Genomic DNA, 27,426 nt, shown 5'->3' with positions numbered 1-27,426 from the left:
TGAGTCGCGGTATTGTGTTCGACGCATCAGCGGAACCATTTGTACGTTCCGAGTTTCCGGCCGGAGAGTTTGGTAACGGAAGCGCAGTCCGCACCGGCAGTCAGTGTGCCACGTCTGAAATAACTACAGTAATAAAGATAAGCAGCGCAAATCAGACATATTTATAGGATAACATTAAAAAACAAGCTGTTAGGAGTCGTTTACAAACATGGTGAGTGTGTCGTTATTCGCTGTATATTCATTAATAGCTGATAATGGTTTTAAACATTTGTTTCCTGGGCGGTTTGACTGGAAGGCAAAACAATCTTCATTCTGTAGTTTTAAAATAAAAACTTCTGATAGAATATTTATTTGATTAAAACAGCAATTGTGTGTTCTGGAGAATAGAGTCTAAGAAGCAGCTCTGAATTGTTTACGTTACCATAGTATATACGTTTTTTTCTTGGACACGTACCATAGTAATACCATGTTTTAAATAAATAATCTACGGTATATTAATATATAAGCATTCAATATTTAAACATTCAATCATGGTATATGGTCCCTAAGCAAAATGTGTCTATGGTAACATGTACCATCCTTGTTTTATTATATCAGATTTATATAAATATATATATGAGAGAGAGAGAGAGAGAGAGAGAGAGAGAGAGAGAGATTACCATAGTTTACTACAAATACTTTGGTTAAAATAATATGTTTATTCTGCTCTGTAATATATAACAGTGGCTGTCCCGTTTACATTTTTGTGTCAAACACTTATTAGAAAATTACAATCTGTATGCTTAAATGTTTGAAATGACTTTTGTAGACAAAAGTATGATTGTGTCATTTCATTAGAAAACAGAAATTGTGTTAAAAAGAATTAAAATGGACGAAGGAAAATCAGCCAACGAAGAGCCCTAAGTAGTTTGTGGACTCCTTCAATACTCTTTTCAATATATTTTTGATGAGTTTACTAATATTATATAAGGTGGAGAAATCTAAATAAAATTCCAAACATTTGACTTGTACTCTATATGTGCTTACTACAGCATTACAACAAATGAAACCAAACGAACTACGGTTATTAAAGTTAAACCATTATGGATTTTTGGAAGGTTTAAGGTTATTTAAATAAACAGTACGGTAATCAAATCATGAAGTTTTGAGAAAGTGACATTGAGCATGTCTGTGGTCTTATATCTTTCAGGTGTCTGTCATCAATACAGTGGACACCTCACATGAGGACATGATCGTGAGTATTCTCTCATTCATACCCTGTAGCAATAACAGTTCAGTTCACTTATAGATGCCCATAAGATCACATAATATCTATACCTTCCTCTGAAATACAGATCCACATTAGCATCTATTAATACGACGTAATACAAGTAACTCCGTTATAACTGTGTCTCTTTATTCCCGTCTTTAGCATGATGCTCAGATGGATTACTACGGCACCAGACTAGCCACCTGCTCTTCTGATCGCTCTGTCAAGATCTTTGATGTCAAAAACGGTGGACAGATCCTTGTGGCCGATCTCAGGGGGTAAGTGATGTAGGGCTGATGTAAATCAATTGTAACACGCAAAATTTTCTCATGCAGTGATACTTATTCGGCTCAGCAGGGCTCTATCAGGTCTGTCTACAGAAGTTTTAATGCTTTTGGATATAAGCTTGTATTGTTTGAAACATTTGCGAAGTTTGGACAGCTGCATTTTTGAGTAAACTTCCTGAAATGACGACTGGATTAAACCCCATCAGAAGATACATAATCCTGACCAAGATCAAACTGATGACTGATCAAGCTATCTATCAGTCAACCAAAAAGTATTACATTGAATTATTGTGATCTGCTTTTTGGTCGCTGTGCGTGTAGTAATCCACTGTGTGGTCCAATTTGGCAAAAAATCTGAATAACACCTCACACACACATAAACACATTTGAATGTTTTGTGTCATTCTTGGCAGTCATGAGGGTCCAGTGTGGCAGGTTGCCTGGGCTCACCCCATGTATGGCAACATCCTGGCGTCCTGCTCTTACGACAGGAAGGTGATCATCTGGAAAGAGGAGAACGGCACCTGGGATAAGATGTATGAATACACAGGCCACGACTCCTCAGGTAACATTAGATTACAACATTGCATTTGCAACATCGGGGTTGTGGGATCAAGTCTCATAGAATGTAGTCATTAAGTGTTTACCCTGAATGCACAAATGTCATTGTAATGTAAATTGTTTTCTTGTTAAAATTGTTTAAATGTGTTTTGTTTTCTCGCAGTGAATTCTGTTTGCTGGGGACCGTATGACTTTGGCTTAATTCTGGCTTGTGGCAGCTCAGATGGTGCCATTTCAGTAATAACATGTTCAGGCGATGGCCATTGGGATATTAAAAAGATCAACAATGCACACACAGTGAGTATTCGCAGAAAGCACATGACTGACACGCAAAACAGCCAATGACACCGTTTGTTTGGTCATTTAGGGAATGGGGTTAGCGGAAATTTATTTGAACACATTAATAGATGTCTTGAGAAACATATTGGTTTGAACCAAATAGTTTTTGATCAAATAAATTGATAGAAGAACCATGCTTCAATGCATTTAAACCATGCTTTTGAGAAATGTGTTTAATTTTCACTGTTTTTTTATAAATTCAGCCATTCAGTTTAGTGCACATGTAAAAAAAAAGTCATTTCAAGTTTATAAACAATATGCTTCAGGTAGTTAGTTGAACAGATTGTGGGTGCTCGATGGACCTGAGGCTCAGACTATCACCCCAGCAACCACATAGTGGCACCCCTGCAGACCCCTTGCAGCATTCTAGCATCCCATCACTCATATTTTATTCAAAACATGTTAAATCTAGTCCGCAGTCTTGTGAGTTACATGCTGTCTTTTGTCTCCGGCAGATCGGCTGTAACGCAGTGAGCTGGGCCCCAGCTGTCGTCCCCGGGAGTCTGATAGAGCAGCCATCAGGACAGAAGCCCAACTACATCAAGAGATTCGTGTCTGGAGGCTGTGACAATCTGGTCAAGCTGTGGAAGTAAGCTCCGAACTTATTTTACAGCGTGTACTGTTTCGGTTACCTGCTGCCAGCTTTAACCGCATCGCTTCATATTAATGCTCTCTATTTTGTAACACAAAGATTTTGTGCTTATATGTTAATGTAGGCACTATACAACAAGTAATACAGCAATAATAGTTGCGCAGCATTGCATTTCGAAATATCTCAAAATAAAATATTTATACGGTCGCAGAAAAAATAGGAGATCATTCTAAATGTTCATCTCATCAGCATTTCTAGATGTATTGTTGCCATTTTATTTCAGTTCTATTGAATTTCAACAAAATTAAACCTCAGGGGTGATTAGACTAAAGTCATCCAACAGTAATGTGAAAGACTGACAGCATTACAAGACACATAAAAACTGTCATAATCCAGGTTATGACCTAATATTTTTTTATTTTTCCTATATACATGTACCAATAATATTTATTTTGTACTGCTCAGTGAATATGCCATATTTCAGATCTTTTTTGTTGTTTCTGAAGTTTTCAAATAAAATTATAATTATAATAAAAATAATAATCAATACTTGTATTCAAAGTTTGGAAGAAATATTGTTAGTAGTTCACAGAATAAAACAAAAATGATCATTTCATCCAAACGCATTAGATTTTTTAAAATGGTCTCTTAATGTTTTCGCAGCTGTATTTACCTATTCATAATATTTATTGTGTAAAGCCTTAAATTATGTTTTTGTTATTAATTGTATTGTTTGTGTGTTATGTTAAAAAGCAGATTTGTTTTTGTTTTAAGCATGAATTTAACAACATTGGATTTATACTTATACTTATAACCATAACCAAAACTATTCATACAAATGAGGAAAAATACATGTAAATGTAATTATTACTAATATATAATTATATTATCAATATTATTCATATCATCAAAATGGTTGATATGAATATTAATACTTTTTCGTCAGAGAGGAAGATGGACAATGGAAAGAGGACCAGAAGTTGGAGGCACACAGTGATTGGGTGAGAGACGTCGGCTGGGCTCCTTCCATTGGTCTACCGACTAGCACAATTGCCAGCTGCTCTCAGGTAACGTCAGAAAAACTGTACACTATATGTTCCAACTATAAAATCCTTTTTTAATTTCCAGAAACACGTTTAACTCTTTTTAAAAACCTTACAGGATGGCCGTGTGTTTATCTGGACGTGCGATGACCCGTCGGGCAACGCCTGGACGGCCAAACTCCTCCACAAATTCAACGACGTGGTGTGGCACGTGAGCTGGTCTATCACTGGAAACATCCTAGCTGTGTCAGGCGGGGACAACAAAGTATGCGCAACTTTCCTGTAACAGTTTGTTTGTTTTATAAAACACCTAATGTTGTTCCACAACGTTGACACCGAAGTTAGAGAAAATGATGACCACTTGTAAATTCAGAACAGGCCTTAAATCTTTTGCGACAAATCCACTGTGATTCATTGGCTACTTAGCATGAAATTTATGTTGAAACGCTTTGGCTCTCATCCTGTGAGATTACTGAAAAAAGTTCACAGGCCGCTTTCGGTGCCGCAGAGCAGCCATTTACCCAACGCCATTACTTATTTTACTGAGCCTGGGTATTAAAGCACTTTCAAGTTTCAGTGTTGTTTTAACTCAGGGTAACCCTGGCTGTGGAATCCGTCCTTAGCATCACCGCTTATATAAACGACGACTCTGTTTGTTGTGCTTCTCATTAGATATAACACCTTCTCATTATTCACAAAGATTGGCTCGGGCTTGTTTTTTACAGATGAACGCACTATTACCTGATGCATTCATAAACCGCCTGCATTCTGTGAGATTAATAATGCTAAAAGGTTTATAAATGAGATCCGATTAAATAGTCTTTTATTAAATGCCGGCATACTTTCACTTATTTTGTGTAGTCTTGATCAACTAATAAGGGTAAATTCATTATTAGGCCAAATGTTCTTTTACATTTTTGTAGCTGAATGAAAGATGCTGTCTGTGAAACGTTATTTAAAAGTCCTCATGGTGACCTGATTGAGGTTTTCTATTAACTTCTGCCCGCAGGTGACCCTTTGGAAAGAGCCTGTGGACGGCCAGTGGGCTTGTATCAGTGACGTCAACAAAGGCCAGGGGGCCGTTTCCTCCATCACAGAAAACCAACAGAACGAGCAATGAAGCTCATTTCCTCCGATCTCCAAACGTGTAGGATAAAGGACCTCAGATCATCCCTCAAAGACTTTTCTTAAAACGTTTAAAGGCACCTCTTGCCCGCAGATCACCAGGTTGCAACACCGAAATGAAATTCTGGTTGTCCGATTTTTGGTTTGTTTTCAAACAGGATGTTTTGTATAGTGTGTAAAAACAACACTTAATGTTAATTATGTTAAGAAATAAGTCATGTAAGTGAGATGGGCGAGAATTTAGTGAATATAGACTAAATGTCCAAATAATCTGGCAACCGTGGATATGTTTCAAGATCTGCACACTATTGAAGAATAAAGTTTTCTATAATATTCACGTTTACTTTTTTATAGTCATGCATATTTACTTCTCTTGCACTTGTTTGTCTTATCTATTGTGTTTAATTCATCAACATGTTCGTCTTTATAATCAAAATGTTATAACAGGCTTTGCCTCTAATAATCTATTTCAGGACATCACATATCCTTCTTTCCCCCCACTTTTGGCTACGTAATGTTTATTTAAATAGCTTTTTTACAGTCTCCATTCTGTACGGCGTTTCTTTCTGAATATTACGTTTAACAAGAAAAAGCATTATAAAATAATGTCTCTTAACAGGTTTGACCATAATAAAACAACACCTGGACTGAAGCAGATGGCATCACCTGCATGTATCCGTCTCAAACATCTCAACTTCTGTAGCGTGAATTTACTGTGGCAGTTGTTTCCATTACTGTCATGTGAAATTATCCCTAACATAAATTCTTGGCACAGTTGCTGAAGGGTTTGAAAGGTCAAAACGAGGGCCTGCCAATATTCTCTTCTGGCCTATAGTCATGAATTTGCATCTGGATGAGGAAATAAACACTGTATGCCAGTTTCTAACAAAAAGCAAGTGAGGTGTCATTTAGATTAATGTGTTGATTTATTGTTTTCAGAAATGGCCTTCACAGAGTGAAACTAGTGCCGGAAACATCAATGACAAGATCTTAATTCAACCCAGATAAATGGCAATTGGACATGCACCAAAATATAGAAATAAAGCATTTTTAATAGGAGTTTTGACTCGAAACGCATGACATAATATCAACTTAATGTCCCATAGCTCGTACAACTTCCCCATGTGACAACTAGCCCCAGTTCCCCTTATATAAGTTATAAGTGCAGTAGTAATATCCCGTTAGCTGTACACATTTTTTCAAATGTGTGATGTCAGACCCAATCCAAGGGTTTAACTTTGGATTTTAGCATATTGCATGCATCCGAGTGTCTCACAGTTTGATGGAGGCGGTGACACTCCGTGCGTCATTTGCGCTCCGATCTCCGCGGCGCGGTGCATGTGCGCGTCCTCATCTGGACCCGGAGTGACAGCTGATGCTCGCTCATGGACCACTGCATGAACACTACACGCTCTGTCCACGATACACCTGATCACCAGAAGACCTCGTCGTGCTGCGTATCCATCACCATCTGAAAGTCTCCGCGTAACGCATTACTCTTAGTTATCTGACATGCCAAGCTGGAGGATAAACCTGACTTTCTGTCTGCAGAAAATGCACGACGAAGGTAAGAAAGGCGATTTGTCATTGACGACTGTATGCATATTCGCTTATGTGTTGAAATAAACGCGCAAGATGTCCAAGTAAATGTCTGTGGTGTGCGTAAGAGACAGCTGCTGGCAGTGCGTTGGATTTATCACGAGTGACTGCGTTTGGCGATGTAAAACCACGTGTTAATTAAGTGGCTTGTTTCACTCCTTTTGTTTTGCTTCAGTATAATGTCTGTATTGAAATGTATAGTGTTTTAATTTTGTTCAAGGCAAACTGAGTTGTGATCCAGTATCCAAATCCATTATCTACCTATAATGAGCCAAAAAGTGTTTCAATTTTATGATATCATACTAGTTGGTTTCCTTTAACACAATTGCACATTGAATTTAAAATAGTATTACTATGATTTTGTTTTCTTTGCATTTTTTATTAAGGATAATATACTGTATATATGTTTTTCTTAAACATTTCTGATCCTTACCATCACTTTCCATCTTGTTTTTTCATATACCTAGACCTAAAAGCCAAAAGCCTAAATGACATTGTCACCTAGGAAGTGACATCATGCTTTGTTGAGAAAACAACGGCACAAACATCAGCAATGGATTTAATATATTTAGTTCTATGGTATTAGTCGGTTTGTCCCACTCTGAATCGTTGCATCTGACAAAATGACAAAAATGAGAATGAAAATTTCAAAAGGTCTCAACTGAGCTGGGCCTAAACACATAGCCGTGAGGGTCTCCCTAGCACTTGATTGATAATGATATAAAAGAGACAGTTTGTTGTTATTCATGAATTATTATGTACAACTGAGGGTTTATGACTTGAGGCTGAATGGTCTGATATTCATTGCCCAGGTGAGAGATTTGGAGTTCCCTAAACTATCTGATATTCTGGTATATGAATAAATCAGCATTAAAAGGACAAAAACCCATTTCTGTTTTTTATATTACATCTTTCATTCAAAAAGAGCTCTTTTTCTTATCAGCATTTGAGCTCAGATACGGGGCTCTCATTAATCATAAGACCCGAGTTAAATGAAAAGAGTGAGGATGAATGTGCAGTTTGCAGATGTGTGTTGTGTATGCGTGTGCATTTAGAGGAAGCTGTAGCTTTGATAGAGAGTAGGTTGATCATATCTTGGAGTGGCTGCAGCGGTTGTTGTATCTGGACACAGTCCCATGCTTTGTTCCAGCAGAATTGATCTTAAACGCATTGACTGCTTGAGCCCTCAAGCTCAATTTTCTGCAGTATGGTTTTTACCTTCCAAAATTGTTCAAAGTTATGATAATTTTCCTGTTGCATTTTTTAAGAGGCAACGGTTGGTTTGTTCACCAAAAGTATAATTGTTATAATGCACCAAATAGATTTGTATTATAGTTGTATTATAGAATAAACAAATTATGATGATATTTTGTAACGTAGGAATATAAACATTAATGTTAAATGATAATTCTTTATTTTCTTTGTCCTGTTCAAGTTTTTCAAGAATATTTCCATTTTCGTATAGCAAGTGACCATTTTCCATTTTAAGAAAAGGCCCAGGTGAACCATAAAGACATAAGAGAACATAACAAAACTTTCCTCTTCAAGTGGACGAATTCAAATAGTCAGTTTCTTCAGCCAAGTTATCATCTCTCAGTCTATGTGGAAACGTATTTTTCCTGTAGAAATGTTTTTACAAACGATTTATACGTTCCACTTGTGATTCAAGACTGAGGTCCATTTGAAATGGCAGTTTCTCTGCCATGTGTCTTGGAGCAGGACGAGTCCAGACAGCAGATTGTTCATATTCCATCCATCCATCACACTTCATTTTCCTCCTATTTATAGAATGAAGACTTACTGAACAAAATATCACAGCTTGTGTCCTGTTGACGAAGTCCGGTCATAGCAAACTTTAATTATGTCAGGAGTCAACAGGTCTATTAAATTGTTTGTTAAAATGTTCCTACATAATTGGACACGTTCATTCATTTGTATCTGCAAAGTGCTCTGAAATATTTGATCATCATATATTTATATTAACCTATGTTGAGTTTGCCAAGAAACCAATGTTTCCAAAGTTTAAAACTGTAGCAGAGACGCATGCGAGATCTCCTTCAGAGACAGGGACTTTTGTATTTAATATAATTACATGAAGAACTAACTCAGATTGAGTTTGTCTGTGCTTATGAATATTCAGTGAAATTAAAATATGGAACACTGTAACCATCCGCCCACTCTACCCCCCCAATGTCACTCAAGTGTGCTTTAAGTTCATCTTTCAGCACTTTTCATCTATTTCCACAACTGATCAAGATAACGTGTCCAATTTGCATAATCTACTCCTGTACTGCTCTTTACAAGTCCCTGTGGCAGATCTCACTAATAACCCATTTCTCTCCAAAAAAACACACACACTCTAGCTGTCTGCATCACATCAGCGTCTGCTCTCAACCTGAGACCCCGTATGCTCACGCACCGATCCTCGGCAGAGATAAAACTTTTTTCGCCTAATGGGCCAGCTGTTTAGATCTCCCCACGTGTCGTGGCGTGACGAACCCAGAACGTCTCTTCAGCTCTCATCTCCGGAACGCTTCATGTTCCATTAGAATAATAATTAGAGGTACGTCGGCACTCTGTGGGAATGTTGATGACTCCGTGCCGCCTCTGGTACAATAAAAAGCTGTAATGAAGAGATGTCGCGTGTTATCTTATGAATGAAAATGGGCGAGGAAACAAGGTCCTCGGGAGACGCTTTGAACCGATGGCTTAGGATAAAACACTCCCCAAAGACTGAAGTTTATATCAAGCACAGAATAGTTAAGCATACGAATGGATCATGATAGAAATCTTTTGTAATGTCAGTCCAGGGAGGTCAGCACCGGCAAAAAAGAACATTTCTTCACGTGAAAAACAAAGGTTTTGTGCTGGTGATCTAGTCTTTTTTGTGTATACACCCAGCATTGGGTTGTTAACCTATTCTGTTGTTTAACCCCAAATGCTGGGTTTTACGCCGTTGTTGGGTCAAATGGAAACATTTCCTGGTTTAATTTAACCTGTTGGGCGTGTCCCATTTTTGCCCCAACACTTGGTTGAAAATAACCCATGATTTTTGTATGCATATTTATTTTTTAAATAGAAGTGCTAAAACTAACATGTTGCATATAGTTCCAGTCACAATATTTGTGCATTTTGAGTTGTAATCCACAACTTTTGTCACTGTATGACCACCTCTGTTCCAAAAATGCTGGGTTATTTTCAATCCAGCGTTTGGTCAAAAAGGGACAAACCCAACTGTTGGGCTAAAACAACCCCAACAGTTTAATATATTGACCCGAAAATAGGTTAAAACAACCTCAAAAAAAAGAGTTGAACATAACCCAGCATTTTTAAAGTGTATCTTTACGTAGGTTGAAGACAAATGACATCAAACTGACATTTCCCACGAAATTGTGCCTGACAGCGTATAGATCATTCTTATACATTCTAAAATAAATTAACCCACCATTGGGTCAAAGAGTAACACAACCAACTGCTGGGTTAAATTAACCCAGCAATTGGTTTATATTTGACCAATCAATGGGTTAAAACAACCCAGCAATTTAGGTTGAACAAAACAGCGAAGGTTAAATGACAACATACGTTTTGTTTGTCCCTTTTAGACCCAACACTTGGTTTAAAATAACCCAGCATTTATTAGAATGCAAGCTTACCGTCATGAATCAGAGTAAGCAAGGTAGGGAAACCTTTTAGGGACTTGGGCAATATCAGGTTTTTTACCAAAAAGCTTTTAAAAACACATATGCAATATTTTTATTATATACAGTATATATATATATATATATATATATATATATATATATGTGTGTTATATTATATAATTTATTCTGAAGTTTATTATGTTATGTCTTGTTAATACATTTTATTTAATACAAATAATGCTGTCAGTCTTGTTAGAAAGAAATAAGCAGGTCAATTCTCCAACTTATTTAAAGTTAATTTATTGATATATAAAAATATATATATGAAATGATATTGTTTTTCAAGTACTCGACTTTTTGTCCTTAACCACCACATTCACGTTGATGTTGGCTATGTTCTTCCCAATCAGTAGTTGGTTCAGCATGTGGCCAAGTGTTTAATTGCTTGACTGTTTTTTTCCCAGCCCCACGTCGTGCCAGATCGTCCTACAGGCTTAGCTGCCGCTCGCACGCTTTTCAAACAGATAACAGTCAGGACAGGATCATTAAGCAAACCTGATTCTGAGCAATTCATTTGGCTTCCTGTATGCTTATTTCAGTGGATTATGGGATGTGAGGGGGCTGCGCACGTCTCTTTAAAACAGAAGGCGCCGGTTGAATGGTGTTTGCGTGAAACCATATTAAGTGACATGCGTGCCAGCAGCGTTGGCGAACCTTCATCTAGGTCACTCGTTGGAATTGTGGGTAATGTGTTTTTCATGACTCACCAAAGCAGATAAAACAGTATAGATTTTGCTCCTCATCTGAGAACGCCACATGTGTTAATTTAAAACAGACTAGACAACACTTCTAATGTTTGTTTCCTATTTCTTTCCCCATGAGAGATTCAGTGTGGTGCTCTGTTTGTTTGTGAAAGCGAATGTTTCTCACCGTGACTCATGCCACTCGGACGTGACATTCGACGAGCGACACCGATGGGTGAGCAACAGCGTCTCCGTACTCTCGTTTATCCGGCATGCTTGGTTTTGTGAAGCAAAGCCTGCTGGGATGCTCTGAGATGCAGTGGCCTGTAAATGCAGATGGCCATGGGGAGGGCAGTTCCTGTGAAAAGTCGGTCTTGCCATCCACACTTAGTCAGAGATCTGGGGTTCAGCTTGTTCACAAACATACGGCCGTGCTCTTTAAGTGTGACATCTGCGCCCTTTTATGTGGAGTTGCGTTTGGGCCACATCATCTGACCTTTACATGTTCTCACTTATGATTGGTTGCTCTACAGAAGGAAATGATTCCTCGATGTTATAATGTCAAAGTGAAAACCAAAGCATTCATTAATCTGATCAGATTGTTTTGATCAGGCTGTTCAATGATTAATCACGATTAATCGCTTCCAGAATAAAAGTTTGTGTTAACACAATATATTGGCGTATGTATATATTATGAAAATGCATACATGCGAATATTACACACACATACAGTACATAGAAAAATATAATTTTATTTTATTTTATATATATACAGTTTACTTATCTGTTTATATGTTTATCTGCTAGAGTAAAGTTAGTATAATTTTGTGTTCAGTTTTGTATACATAGAGTTTTCATGTCAATTAAAGGTTAATGTTTACCAATTTTGATATGAGCATTTGTCAGTGTTTTATTTATTAGTTTATTCTTTATGTATTAGCACCTAATGATCTATTGCTCTTTTATGACACATCGCTTATTGCTCCCTGAACTCTTTGTAAGTCGCTTTGGATAAAAGCGTCTGCTAAATGACTAAATGTAAATGTAAATGTTGCTCTCAATATAAAAACATGGTGAATAACCAATTTTATTTTTATAAAACACATAAAAATGTGATGACTGCAGCTTTTATATTAATAAACAGAATAAACAGTTATTATAAATAGACTAACTGTAGGTTGTTTACTGTTGCCAAGCCACGATAAATAAAAATAGTTTGACATTGTAGATTAGACTTTTCCAAAATGTTGCGTTTGTTGGAAATGACTGAAAATGTAGATGAGAAGCAGACAGGAACGATAACAAGTAAAACAGATAGCAGGCCTGAGGAAGAGATAGTCTGTCTATAAATTTTAAAGACATGTATTATCTGTTCCTGACACTCCCTGTCATTGGATTTGGTTGTTGAGGACGTTCGCCCAGTTCTTTCAGTTATCTACACAGATAAATGAACCAAGGAAAATGTATTGAGCCATAGAACTTGTCGAGCTGTAGTATCTGTGTGAATCTTTTACCGTGTCCAGACCAGACTGGATAAGTTTTAAAGCTTTAGTCTCAAGAGTTGTTTTTGGAATAGCAGACGCAAAAGAATTTCCTTCCTCGCATCCATACCTGACAGCTTAATACACTTTTTAAATAAATTACTTTATTCAAATTTTTGTCTTGTTTTCTTTTCAGACAAATATCTAAACATTAACATTAGTTAGCTTGTGTTTACAATAATAAACATCTATGCACTGTGCGTATTTATTTGTAGTTTATAAACACATACACATACATTTATTAATATAGTAAACATGAATGTTTATATATAATTTGTATTACTGTAAAGCAACCTGCAATTTAACGTTTTCAAACAGAGATGGCGACAGAGAGGCAGGTATACTTTGGTTTATTTTGTCATATTGCAGTGGTTTTATTCCTTCAGATAAAGTATTTTCACCAGTTTAGGCATTCCACACTGGCCAGAACACTGCTTTAGTATTCCTTCAAAAACATTTTGTGTATGGCGAATGTTGAGGCAATACAGGTTTGTTTAATACAGCGGTCTTGCTTGAGGAAACTTAATTTATTTTCTTTCCAATACACTTCGTAAGCTTTCCATCTCAAGTGGAAACTTGGGAAATGCTATGAATTCTGTTGTCATTGCTAAACCACTTATTCTAAAAATGTCCTAGTGCGGCAATGACTCACCGTGTCCACTGTCTTATCGGCCGACGCTCCTTTGGGCTGCACTGTATTAATTTCTCCAGTCCGGTTAATTAACAATTGAAATTGAGAGCTATTGTGAGCAGGGTTGCCATGGCATTTATGTGCCTTTACGTAAAGATGAAGCAAAAAAAGGAAGCCTGGAATTGTACTCAATCAGCAAACAAAGCTTTGTTTACAGCAGCGGATGCAAAGAGGACAGACTCGGATGAATTTGTCTCTTTGTCGGTTATCATGACAGCAATCTATTTTGGCTGGGGTGCACGTGTACGCACGTGTACATAGCATGGCATTGATTTACTTTTACAAATAATCTACGAAAGGAATTTACAAATCTACTGTAGCGCACGTAAACACTCACAATTCACTCAAAGCTCATCAGTCTGATCGGTGTTGGATATCATCACCTGCGTGATTGCTTCCACCTGCGAGATGTTTCAGACCCTTTTGGATGTTAGAAATGAGGCAGATGGCCATTAAGCAGGACAACACTGCGTGATTGTGCTTTCAGCGGTTAGCGGTTTCAGTTTATCTGTGCTAAACACTTGCCATACATTTATTCCACATCTTTATCGCAATCATTTGGTCTCTTTTGCTGTCTGCTCACAGATTCTGTTATTGTTTTATAATGATTGATTCGGGTCTATTTGAATCAAACCATGGTTCATTAAACCCGTCAGCAAAGTTTTGCATCTTTTATCATGCTATGCATCACTTTGGATGACAACGCTGGTTCAACGCAGAAGAACTTCCCGTTTTCAGTTTTTGAACACTACACAAACGTTTGAACAAAATACGACCAACAGACCATTTATTACTGAATCGAAATGTTAAACAAATACATTTAGGATTTAATTATATGTGACATTTAGACAAAACAAATGAAAGCAATTTTGACATCTTGTGAAGTGGTCTATATGCCTTTATCGCTGTTTACTTCTGTCATTGTGAACCATTCAATATCTATTATATAATAATATACAAATATATGAAGGTACATATTCCTATTTATCTTGATTTTATTGTCTTGGTAAATTCCTTAGATTATTCAATTCTCTTAATCTTAATTTTCTAAATGGTGTACTTTTCTCTCAATCTTATGTTTTCAGATTTCTTTCAATTCACTGCATAATGTGAGAACAGTTTTGTATAAAGCATTTTAGTATACAATATCATACTGTGTATGTTTTTACAGGACATGCATCTAATTACAACCACTCCTGTCATTAAAGATCCCTCAAAATGGTGCCAAACATATCGTATATGTTATGTATTCGACACTTATCTATAGCAACTAACATTGCAATTATGTAAAATTTGTGTCCCGAAGAAAAGTGAAAGTAATTTCAAGCAGAAACACGGCTTTTAAAATTTAATCATGACCTTAGATCTTTAGTTTATACAATAATCTTTTATTTTCATACAGTTTACAAGTGTCAAATTAAATAAAAGTGGCATATAGATGGTTTCAAAGTAACAACACGAAAAAAAAAGTTACTGCGCATGCGCACGTTCATAGACTGGACTTAACTTCCAGTATACATTCGCAAATAACATACAGCCCGTGGATTATTTCTGATGACAAGGAAAAGAAGAACCGTTACTTGGCTAAACTTGTCTCTGCAATATTTAGAATTTAGACTGCGATACCAAGCTAAACCGCTAGATGTCAATGTACCATACTGTATCTTTTAATGCGACCACACTACAGGACCCATTCAACAAATTCTTTATTTAATAAAATTAACATGGGTCTTAAATTGGTCTAACTTCCTGGAGTACAAAGAAATTGTAAACACATGAATGAACAAATGAGTTAAGTAGTACCAACCATGGTTTTCGTCCGATTTTATCTAGTTTTACTTCAAATCCCACAGGTAGACTATGGTTACTGTATTTGGGATTGCCACGGTTTTACATGTTGTTGTTTTTTTAAGTAAAACCATGGCTAATCTTTAAAAGTGACTCATATGTTAAGATTTTATTTCATACAAATTTAGTTTCTGGGTGTTTTTGGGGGGGTTTCCCCTCCCTTTTTCATTGTAAGTTCAATTCTGTCTTTCTGGCTGAGCTGATTTTGCGCATCCATGAAAAGATATAAAGATGAAGCACCGCTCTGTCATTGTGGCTGTAGGGCTTCTGTCACTTTGCGTTTAAGATCAGCGTATCATTTAAAGGAACATCCAATGTATTTGCATCTCTTCAGCATAAACCTTTAGCTAACATTGATTTATTTTTAGCTAACAATTGTAAGTATTATACTGTACATGTGCTTCTGAACTGTGTGTGTCAAATTAAACTATACATTGACAAAACTTTGAGAAGTGTATAAAATGGTCACTATTGTACTCAAAAGAACAGTAGTTGTAACAAATGCATCATGCTATCAGATGGTAATACAATAGACTTAAATTACTATTCATGTGGTTTTACAGTATATGACACTCCAAAGTAGAATTAATAATATAATTAACATATTATATCCACAAAAACATGGTAATAACATAGTACATGTCCAGAAACATTGTACTGTCAGGGACCAGGGCCAGTTACCCCCAAGGACCCCCTTATCATTTCCCTGTTCTTTCCTTTAGCTGCGTGGTTATAGAAAGTGAAAATTAAATTATTCAAACCGTTTTCACTCTGCGTCAAATTCCTGCGCTACGCTATTTTTCTCTACAAGTTGAATTAGTTACACGAAAAATCAATAATGAGGCAAAAGGCAGCGTATGAAAGACGTCTTTTATTAATCCCCATGTGACACTTGCCTGTAAGCATCAAGTCATACAAAAGATTCAGAAAATGTAATAAGAAAATTTGAATTCCAATACATTTTGGTGGACAGAAATGCAACCCAGCATATAAAACACTTGGCATCCTGTTCATGAGTCTCTTTCTTGTCTTCTTTGTCGTGCACCACATCATCGAAACTGAGTGCTTTTAAGAGTTCAGACTCAATGGCCATAAGCGACAAAGAGGTGAGACGTTCTTGGCAAATTCTTTTCGTGGCAAATTCGTTTTTTACTCGAGATATTTTGGAAAAGGAGCGCTCTCTGGCTTAAATAATAAGTTTAAGTAACATAAAAACATATGTTGCCAGACATTGTTGATCATATCTTTTAGTACAGTGTATTCACAGGGCCCAGTGCCAGGGACCCCTTTTAGACTTGGAGCCCTGCCCAAGAGGCCTTGTGTAGGCTATGCGAACCATATATTAAACACAAATAAACATTTGGTTTTTGTAAAATGAAAACTAATTTAATTCCCGGGCACAAGGTGGTCAAGGGCCCCTGGGCTCTGCCCCAGTTGGTAATCCATCCCTGTACAGTACAAACACTGTAAAATACTTTGTGGTACTGGTTTTGTTAGTTGTAGCTAGTAGCTCCATTGCACACCTGTGATATGAAATTCATCAGACGATTACTCAGGAAACATTTAGAAAAAGACTTCAGGACAGCAGAGGTATGCTCTGGAATTTCACGATCTGTGCCAAGCCCCTGTGCGGTCCAACGGAGTGCGAATAAATCTTTCTTCTCTCAACCTTTGACTCACACTGGCAGATTTGTCTCACACGAGCGCTCACGGCTTCCCGATTCGCCCCTATGCCACACGAGTGTAACATGAGGGATGTGAATTATCGGTGTGATGATGCACGAGAGAGATGTCTGCGCCTTTTCTCTTTTTTCACGTGTCGGTGGGTGGACGCTAAAGAGAGCTCTGGGGCAGGACTTGCAGACTGTGTGCTCGTCGAGATGAAGAATATAATCCAAGATGAAAGCTTGTGTTAAGACGGCAAGCATCTAAACCCATTCACTGAAACTGGCAGGAGGCCATGGAAACTGCAGCGAAAGCAATGTTTCTGGCTACGTGGCTTTCTTAGCTTAGCTGAAACTGGCACGAAGGCTGCATTGTCCGTTTGAGAAAGGTGAAAAACACATTCGGGGATAGAGAAATATGGATAATGGATGGATAAAACCCTAACCTCGAATTTAAAATCACAGTAAGGGTACAAAATGAATACTTGAAACACTAAATGCAAGTAAAAAAGCAAATTATATTTTGTGTATTATTGCATTCAGAAAATTGGTACTGGAGTAGAGCTGGTACGATATATCGTGCAATGCTTATGCTCAGTTTTTTAATGAATTACCATTAAATGCTGTCACATCCGCTAAATGCCGACAGAGGGCGCTCTCGCAGAGACTCCAAATATGGGACACAAAAGAAGAACGGTTTTCACACGTAGATTCAAGAAATGCCAATGGTCAATTTCTATCGCTGTTCTTCAAACCTTTTCAGGTATTTTCATGATAATAAAGTATATTTATAATGATGATGTTTGACAAGTCTTTTTCAAATGCACGTTATAAACGACTTAATCTCGTATTGAGTTTAGGTCGAGTACTTCCTGCTGATCAAAGAGCCGTAGGTCACGGCAGAGCTGTGCATAAAACACAGAATTGAAGCTTTTGCGATTTCATTATAGCCTTAGACAGGTGCATAATTAGTCAAGTATAATTATCATTTGTATAACTTGTGTGAATCGTGATTTATATCGCCCCCGCCCTAGACTGGAGTTTATAAAGCCACACAATGCATTTTATTTGTGTGGCCACAAGAGGCACTGTAGATCCCAACATAAATGTAAAAAGAATATGTGTAATTTTTAGGAGGATCTGTTGACAGAAATGCAATATAATATACACGACTATGTCTTCAGAGGTGTATGAAGACCTTACATAATGAAGTGTGATGTTTTTACTAGATTCAAAATGAGCTATTTTTCATCTACATACACCGCGGGTCTCTTGCATGGAATTCGCCATGTTGTTTCTACAGTAGCCCTAAACGGACAAACCGCTCTACAGAGCGCGATTCGTAAATATGTTTTCTCCTTTGGCAAAGAAGCCAAAACGTGAAATCGCCTTCGTAGTGCTTCAAAAGGGGAGGGTGGAGTAAGGCGTTATTTGCAATTCGCAACCTCACCACTAGGTGTCGCACAGTTTTATACTCTGGACCTTCAAACTGACAACATATTTATACTGTAGCTGTAGTTAAATAAAAACAAATAAAAAGCACACTGATGATAACAAATGTTGTTTAAAAAAAATATAATATTTCTATTTATGAATAATATTCACTCATTACGACATTAAAAAAAATTTGGAACTCTGACCAAGCGTTTTGTACAAACTTCTTTGCTTATTTTAATGCAGTCATGAAGTGTTTTTTTTTTGCTGTTAGAGAAACCGTTCAGAGCAAAAAAAGAGAAAAGATGAAATTGCATCCTTCATTCATACATTCACACAATATCCTCCCATAATTCCCATGATTACAGAGTCATCTCGGCATGGCAGATTATCGGATGCACAGAAGATGACAGATGATTGGTTTGAAACCTTTAGCTCTTTATGTGATCAATAGAGCTTGTCTAAAGAATCTATTTACTCGCACCGTCACATCGATCAGACATCACAACGCTCTCTGAATTCTCCCCAGTCAGGGAAGTTTCTCTACAATAGCAATTTTCTCTCACTGTTGAGACTGTTTGTAAGGCATGCATGAACAATATTAATTCAGGTTTTTATTTTTGCCTTTTTTAACCAACAAAAGCGGGGGAACAGAATCTCTTCAGGGTTTCGTTGTGATATTGTGCATATTTTCATTCCCAGCTCGTTGCTTACGACATTTTCAGCCCAGCGTGAAAGCCAATAAATCCTTTGTGGGGGGAAATTTCACAGTGGGTCACCACTGGTGGTAATGTGTGATGTAGCTTGTAGAAAGACTGTTGAGATAATTTCTCGAAGTGTTTGGTTCTTATGAGGTTGGGTTCCAACAGTTGTGTATATTGTCATATGTTGTTACTAAACAAGTTATTTTTGCCACTATATTGTCAACCACAAGGCCATTGCTCTGACATAGTTGGGGTTAAGGGTACCCCAATTTGTTTCCAAATCATCCAGTCATTTGGGACCAGCATCCCAGCCATCCAAAGGCAGTGGAGCCCATGTCAGCCCAACCTGTTCCTAGCTGCGCAAACACGCATGGCCGATGCTGTAAAGGCTGTACCCATAACAGCTCAGACCACTGCCGATCACAGCTAGCGTGGTAAATCAGAGCTTCAGAGATCGCCTCTACTGTCTGCTCTTCCAGGCGGTGTGTAATTTGTAAATTGTACTGTCGCGGAACACGGAGCAATGATAGATTTGACAGGTTGTGTTGAGGAAGGACACGGAACATCTATAATGAGTTTAAAGGGATAGCGCACCAAGAAATCTTAATTTTGTCATCATTTATTTACCATCATGTCGTTCATAACGTGTCTATGAGGAACACAAAAGAAAGTGTTTCGAGAAAGTGTCCACACAATGGAAGGCAATGGGGGTTGATCTTAATGGGGGTCGTTTGATTAGGAACATTCTTCAAAATGTCTTCTTTTGTGTACTGTGGAAGAAAGAAAGTCATATAGGTTTTGAATAACAAACTGCGGTAGATATTTTCCATAACAAAGCATCATTAAGTCCTTCTGAATGTTGTAACATTGTCAAGTTTAAGAGTGAAAAACTAGGTACCAGCGGGCCTGTTACAACAAATTATGCCCTGCTTCCAGGTTGGGCAACCTAACACTTTACATTCTGAGAAACTAGACATTACTGAAACTAGACATACATGTCAGATGGTTTCCGAAGTCCTGATTGACAAGGCTGGGTGGATATTTTGTGCGATCTTGATGCCAACGCTGATTATTATAAAAAAATCATGCTTTTATCTTTGCCCTTCTTTACCAGTTACGCTACACGAATACTATGATTTTCTTTCATTGACAAAATGTTCAGAAAGACGTCTTAGCGAATGCTGTCATCAAGTCCTCAGTGAAAAGAAACAGATCCCATGCCGAATTCAAAGTACTGTAGGCTATGCAAGTTTTTAAACATCAAACATTCAATGTGGGAACCCAGCAGAGAGAAAGCGCTCTTACTATGAGGTGTTAATGAAACCTCAAGATGTTGGGTGAAAAATAAAGCTGTTTTTTCCTACTGCACTGAACGGCTGTGAGCCACTTGATAGCGTGAAAGCCATCTGCTAACGTAACACTTCTCTGTGTGGGTGTTATATTATTTTAACAAAGATCTTATAATGCTAACTAATACAGTTCCACAAGAACGGCAAGGAGAGCAGTGTGGGTTTATTTGTGGAAACGTGATGCTAAATTCGTCAAGTTTTCGATTTGATTGAACTGGCAGATTATACTTGAGTTCAATTCAGTTTGGAGTAATAGATGTTGTTATTGGATTTGTTAGCCTTATATTATTTACAGTTATTCTTTAAACAATGCATTGGGATATGTAGGTAAACCACATACAGACCAATAGGCCTTTGTGCAGAATATGGTTCCAAGATGTACTTGGCCACTTAGCGCACACTTAAAAGTTCAACGCATGACATTTAGCGCCATCTATCAGTGAGATTGTGAATGGCAACCAACGGCTCACTCCACCCCTCCCCCTCCTTTTGAAGCACTATGGTGGCTGACACAGGACATAGAAAATAATGTATTTACGAAATGCACTCTGTAGAGCAGTTTGCGATGTATTGTCCTCTGATTTTTTTCTTCTCGTTTTTCCCCTGTAAAGCTGATTTGGAACAATGCAAATTGTGAAAAGCGCTATATAAATAAAATTTAATTATCTTGTCAGTCTGTTCACAAGGGCGCTTCGACGCATGCGCATTCGGTTGGGCAAAAAAGTGCAAGTCTTCCTCAATATCAAAAAAACATTATGCGAAGATCAGCGACTTCTTGTAAACACAGAGTTGCTTGTTGCTCGTTATTTTGGTTTGTTTTTCGCACATAAAGGATTCTCGTCGCTTAAAAAAAATCTATTGAGTCACTATGAGTGCATGGACCAATTTAACAATGTCTTTAGTACTTTTCTGAACCTTGGCCACAACTATAACCATCATGTCTACGGGGAGGCCTGGAAATCACTCGGAAGTCACCTAAAATATCTTTATTTGTGTTCCGAAGACGCCGGAAGGTCTCAAAACATGTTTAACGTCATGTGGGTGAGTAAAAAATCACACGCATTTGATTTTGGGATGAACTTACCCTTTAACAATGACGAGTAAGTAAACAATGAATTATAAAGTTGTTTTTTACAAAGTTAAGTGAATTATAAATCCTTTTTTACGTTTTCAACAGAGAATCGATATAACGGCAAAATTCTAAATTTTCCAGCAAAATAATTGGATTTTATAGCTAAAACAATATACTGATTTAAATGAAGAAGACAGTAGTTTAATATGATCTGTGGTTACTCTATATGACACATGTGTGAACTCGAGGGGAACAGACTGATAAAATCCCCTAGTCTTTTATTTAAGTTCTCATTACCTGGTTGGAAACATGTTATTTGTTTCAGTTAGTATAGTCAATAAAAAAAATATGACATTATCCCAATACGATCAGTAAGATAAACTGTACTCTGCAGGCAGAACTTTGTTTAAAAGATGTTTGACCTTTCGAAAGGGCTATATTCTATCTTGACTGATATACTAAAGGTTTTTTAAATTGATGCTTCCGGCAAGTCTGTCTTGCATGGCTGATTTGTTCCTCATCTTTTTTTAGAGACGCTAAACCAAGCTGATTATTTGCCTCCTCGCTGTGAGATAAAATGAAATCAAGCGCCAAGCGTGAAGTTCCTGTCCCCCCTTATATATTCGTTCAGTTTGCAAGTTTGGGATTTTTTACACACTTTATGGCATTAATATTCAGACGGGTCTCTTTGCTTTACATCATCAATTATCATCAGTTCAATCTGTCAGTGTTTATCTCTTCCTAAATGTTCAAGTGTACTCTTAGGTTGTTTTATATTCATCCTTGGTGGTTCAATGCGAACAGAACGTCATATTTTGGGATGTTTTCTTCACAGTGGGTACCAGCTTTGTTTTCTATTATTATTTTACCCGTCTCATGTTTTTGTCATCTGAGCAACAGCCAGATATCTATTTACCAGTTTGTTGAGCCTCACAATTATTTTATTCCGCTAATCGTTTGCATGATTTGGAAAGACAATAAAAACAATTTTCTCTCTCCCACCCCAGCTGTGATTTACGCTCAGCAGTCACATTAAACATTATCCATTTTGGGAGCCAAAATGTGTGAATATTTAAGGAGCGTGGCTTAGTTTATATGGGGGAGGCTTTTAGCGATTTACATTTTTGCCAGAAAAAGTCTAGTAACGTAGACACAAAACCTAACCACAACCTTCTGACCTAAAAAAATATTGATGAATCCCAACAAACATTATTATTTCTGCATTACAAACAGCCTGAAACGGGCTTTGGTACAATTACATAAAGTCTTATTTTAAGGCAAATGCATATGAATGTTGCTGAGCATCCCTGTTTCACATAGCTGACCTGTACCCAACAGCCCCAGAGCATAACATAATCTTTTTTTGCAAAATGCATTATGCTCTCTTTCCTGACAGGAGAGCTTAGAGTCATGAAGCCGGTGACCCCACAGTTGAACATCTTCAGGACATTCGTGTATGTGATATTTAAAATACTGTACTATACAGACTACATTTACTATTGTTGCTGTATTAGGACTATATTTCATACATACTCAGCCGTGACTCTACTTTCTCCGGACTGTTTTCTTCTAAGCATCGAAATGAAAACATCTTATTCGGTATTTCTTAATAGGCAAAAGAAATCTCACATGAAGGACATGGGAACAATAAGTGACAATTCATTCACAGAGTATGAAATTAGCATCTTGCTTTGCCAGCAAAAATTACACCAAGTACACATACATTTGATATCAAATAAACTCTTCCACCATCTTGCAAATTTTTGCAAATGGCCAGTGCAAAATAATGCGAGAGGCGCAATAAAAACAAAACGCTGATGGGATTGGAAATTTCTGTGGGATATTTACTAACAAGGAAAACATTAGAAAACAGACGCAATATCTTATTCCCATTATGACCAACGCAATCTACCTTGAGCAGCACAAATAAGTGCAGGGTTTATATGGCACGGATACGTGTTTTTCTGAGTCTTTGATGTGTTATAAGTTGCCATTGCATGTATAAGAGGGGTAATAGTACATCTGTAAGACGTCTGCTAAAGATCTGGAGATCTGGAAAACCTCTGCTGTGTAAAAACATATGCTAAACATCTTGGAAAGACAGAAGCCTATAAGACATCTGACAGCAGACATCTTCGAGACGTATTAAAGATGAGCAAACTACTGTATGTCTTGCAGATGCCAGCTAGTCATCTTAAGTTCTTCAAACCTACACCAAAGATATAGTGATGATGAAAGCCGACTGGGTTACACCCTAGAGAAAACTTTGCTCTGCAACAGTAAAAATATGTATGTTTTGCTATTGCATCGGAAGAAATATCTTCATGTGGATCTTGTCAGCTCTTATTCTGACGAAAAGATCAGAACTAAAGTGTACCTATGATTTTTACTACAATACAGCGATTTTCAAGTAGAAATAGTTTTTAATGCATAATAGTGACTGTAAAATATGTATTTTAGGTGGGATATGGGAGTGACATATTTTGGGTTTTGCTATTTGGCTTAGGGTCACAGGGATAGTTTTGATAAACCTTAGGACTTTTTTGCTATGAAGATCTGGCAACCCTTTGTTTTACAAAACATAAACAAGCTGCGCCTGCTTATTTATACTTAGTTACTTATTTATTTATGCTCATTTTATACTTGCTAATTCCTAACCTCTTAAAGTATAACAAGTATAACATTTAAGTTATTCAATTAATATAAAACCTTTATAATGTATTGTAACAAGATCCATAAAAGAAAGGAAGGAGGCGGGAACCAGCGAACATAAAAAGACTTTTAATAAAAGAAACAATCAATGTAAAAGGTTAATACAAACATAATAAAAACCACAACATAAACTCCAGGCATGGTGGTCTCTCACTGACAGCCCGGTCGCCCGTCCTCTTATGCTCCCGATCTCCTCCGTGATCCGAGATCCCGGCTCTCCTCCTCGAATCCCGGCTCCTGTGTACCTCACTACATGTACTGTATGTATTATTAAAGCTTCGAATCAGAGAATCAGATCCATTGATCTTTCTCACAAGTGATCTCAAACCAGATTCAAATTTGCCTTCAGAGGACACCTAGAAAATACGGTGCTTTATAAATCGCAAAAGTGGGAATTGGGACCGAAAACAACCGGCCATAGACTTGTCATGTCTTTATACCGAAGAGCTTTAGAAACATCCTTCATGTCAGGAGCCTATACCTACAGCATGATACCTTAAAATGCTGACTAGCTTATCGGGGTTAAAACAGAACTATTGTGTATCAGACAAAATAAATATTTGTATGCTTGCCACATTCTTTTAATCAGTAAGAGTGAAATGTGTGATCGTAAATGAAGCTGCGGTTCATCTATTGAAAGATTCAGTTTGCTTTTAATTAACTCCTGATGTCAGAGATATCGTTTCGGAGCAGATTCATAATTCATTCATAATTCTCCTTAATATTAAACGATACACAGAATGCACATTTTTTTCCCAGGTCTGAAAATTTTAAGGTTCATTTTAGGAAGGAACTTCAACTCGCGTCATTCACATAGATTGCATGAGCCTGGGTTTCTTCGATTGTGGACGTTGATGTCTTAGAGTGGCTGTCATTCTCCTTGAGAATGTTACAAGAGGAGATTAGATTTCCCATCAGCCTTAAATCAGTCAAAGCATCCAGAAGTCTTTTTCACTCTCTTTCTATTCTCTTTTTTTTCTTGAATGCTAAAATCAATGACAGTTTCCTAGCACAATGTCACATAGGCTGTGTTATATGGGAGACTGTTAGATTCGTTTTCAATTGTTCTAAAACAAGGTTAAAACTTCTCATCTCATCATTTTGTCTGCCCCGTTTTGCCTTAATAGAATAATTCACTCAATGACAAATGTTCTTTATTATTTATCCTCTTGGTGATCCAAATACATATGTCATCATTTGCTGCGGAAAACAAAAGCTTCCAGTACATCACATGTGTCTTTTTTGTGTCTAGTTATAAATCTTTGTGGCGGTTTCCCAGACAGGGATTAATGCTAGTCTTCGACAAAAGTGCACTTTTAAACTTGATTAATAGAAATCGTATTTCTAAGACATGGTTTAAAATAGTCTGACTTTTACTAGTCTTGATTTAAAAGGTCTGATTTCCAGAAGGAGGATCCGAGCTAGTCTAGGTCTAAATTAAGGATTCATTTAAACCTGGCCAGAGGCATGTTTAACTTCAGATTAACTTCTGTTGGCCACCAGGTTGACCCTGGCAATAGAGGAAAATGGATAAACTGGACTATTTCAATGACAATGAAAGAGCACCACCAGATAGAAGGGTGATTATGGACGGGAGCAACCCACTGAGTGATTTTGATGACATTAACTTTCGTGATCGATTTTGCATGTACAAACAAAATGCAGTTGACATAATTTGCATTCTTGAACCAAAGCTTTCACCCCACTCTTTTAGGGGAAGCCCTATCCCTCCTTCCCTGCAAGTACTGGTCGCCTTGAGGTATTTGGCATGTGGAATATTTCATCCTGAAACAGGAGATTTGTGTGGTGTAAATTAACCGACTGTGCAAAATAATCCATAAAGTTTGCAATTCTATATGTGAACTAAAAGATAATTACATGAAGTTCCCTGATGCTGCTGCACAAGCCATCTACAAGGTGTATTTCTAGGAATAAGGTAAATTCCCTGGAGTCATTGGCTGTATTGATGGATGTCATGTTCCCATAAAGTGTCGCTCTACAGCAGATGCTGAAGAGTACAGAAAACGTAAAAACCGGTTCTCAATAAATGTACAAGGTGTGTACGCTTTGAACCAAGATGTTGCTGTATTGTAATAATTTCAACAGCAGTGCTTCACAATTACATCAAACAACGCGGCTGGCCAGATCCTGAAATAGAAGATGATATTGACCCAGTGATTCCTATAGCTGAGGCCAACAATGACAGATATGGAATATTGCGCTCTGGTGTGCAACAGATATTGCGCTCTGGTGATCAACTGAAAAATCACTGTATTAATCATTAAAAAACTCTCTTTAAGAACATTACATATTTCCTGAAATGTAAGGATGGCACATTTTGAATGAATATTAGTATAATCTGTCTTTAGTCTGTGTCTGCATCTTTAGTCTAGTCTGTTTTCTTTAGTTTATATCTTTAGTCTAGTCTGTTTTTAGTCTAGTTTATCTTTAGTCTGTTTCTTTAGTTTATATCTTTAGTCTAGTTTTTCTTTAGTCTGTTTCTTAAGTTTATATCTTTAGTCTAGTCTGTCTTTAGTCTAGTTTTTCTTTAGTCTGTTTCTTTAGTTTATATCTTTAGTCTAGTTTTTCTTTAGTCTGTTTCTTTAGTTTATATCTTTAGTCTAGTCTGTCTTTAGTCTAGTTTTTCTTTAGTCTGTTTCTTTAGTTTATATCTTTAGTCTAGTTTTTCTTTAGTCTGTTTCTTTAGTTTATATCTTTAGTCTAGTCTGTCTTTAGTCTAGTTTTTCTTTAGTCTGTTTCTTTAGTTTATATCTTTAGTCTAGTTTTTCTTTAGTCTGTTTCTTTAGTTTATATCTTTAGTCTAGTCTGTCTTTAGTCTAGTTTTTCTTTAGTCTGTTTCTTTAGTTTATATCTTTAGTCTAGTCTGTCTTTAGTCTAGTTTTTCTTTAGTCTGTTTCTTTAGTTTATATCTTTAGTCTAGTCTGTCTTTAGTCTAGTTTTTCTTTAGTCTGTTTCTTTAGTTTATATCTTTAGTCTAGTTTTTCTTTAGTCTGTTTCTTTAGTTTATATCTTTAGTCTAGTCTGTCTTTAGTCTAGTTTTTCTTTAGTCTGTTTCTTTAGTTTATATCTTTAGTCTAGTTTTTCTTTAGTCTGTTTCTTTAGTTTATATCTTTAGTCTAGTCTGTCTTTAGTCTAGTAGATCTTTAGTCTGTTTCTTTAGTTTATATCTTTAGTCTAGTCGGTCTTTAGTCTAGTTTATCTTTAGTCTGTT

The 27,426-nt window shown here is 37.0% G+C and overlaps 1 protein-coding gene across 1 annotated transcript; it reads left to right on the top strand.

The window, feature by feature from the left end:
• Position 1: 1 nt before the first annotated feature.
• On the top strand, positions 2–6,083 carry sec13 (SEC13 homolog, nuclear pore and COPII coat complex component). The gene is made up of 9 exons (XM_079471858.1): positions 2–211; positions 1,190–1,234; positions 1,412–1,527; positions 1,950–2,101; positions 2,261–2,394; positions 2,892–3,025; positions 3,975–4,095; positions 4,190–4,336; positions 5,081–6,083. The coding sequence occupies exons 1-9, from the start codon at positions 209–211 to the stop codon at positions 5,189–5,191; spliced, it is 963 nt and encodes a 320-aa protein (XP_079327984.1). The 5' UTR covers positions 2–208; the 3' UTR covers positions 5,192–6,083.
• The last annotated feature ends 21,343 nt before the right edge of the window (positions 6,084–27,426 follow it).

This window comes from Barbatula barbatula (assembly GCF_947034865.1).
Source record: "Barbatula barbatula genome assembly, chromosome: 13".
NCBI lineage: Eukaryota > Metazoa > Chordata > Actinopteri > Cypriniformes > Nemacheilidae > Barbatula > Barbatula barbatula.
The sequence above is the reverse complement of the archived record's forward strand: the minus strand, read 5'-3'. Positions and strand labels throughout refer to the sequence as shown.

Bases quoted from the DNA above. Each gene is read 5' to 3' on its own strand.
- sec13 (XM_079471858.1), top strand. The intron at 2,395-2,891 runs GTGAGTATTCGC...TGTCTCCGGCAG, and splicing joins AGATCAACAATGCACACACA to ATCGGCTGTAACGCAGTGAG. The intron at 4,096-4,189 runs GTAACGTCAGAA...AAAACCTTACAG, and splicing joins CAATTGCCAGCTGCTCTCAG to GATGGCCGTGTGTTTATCTG.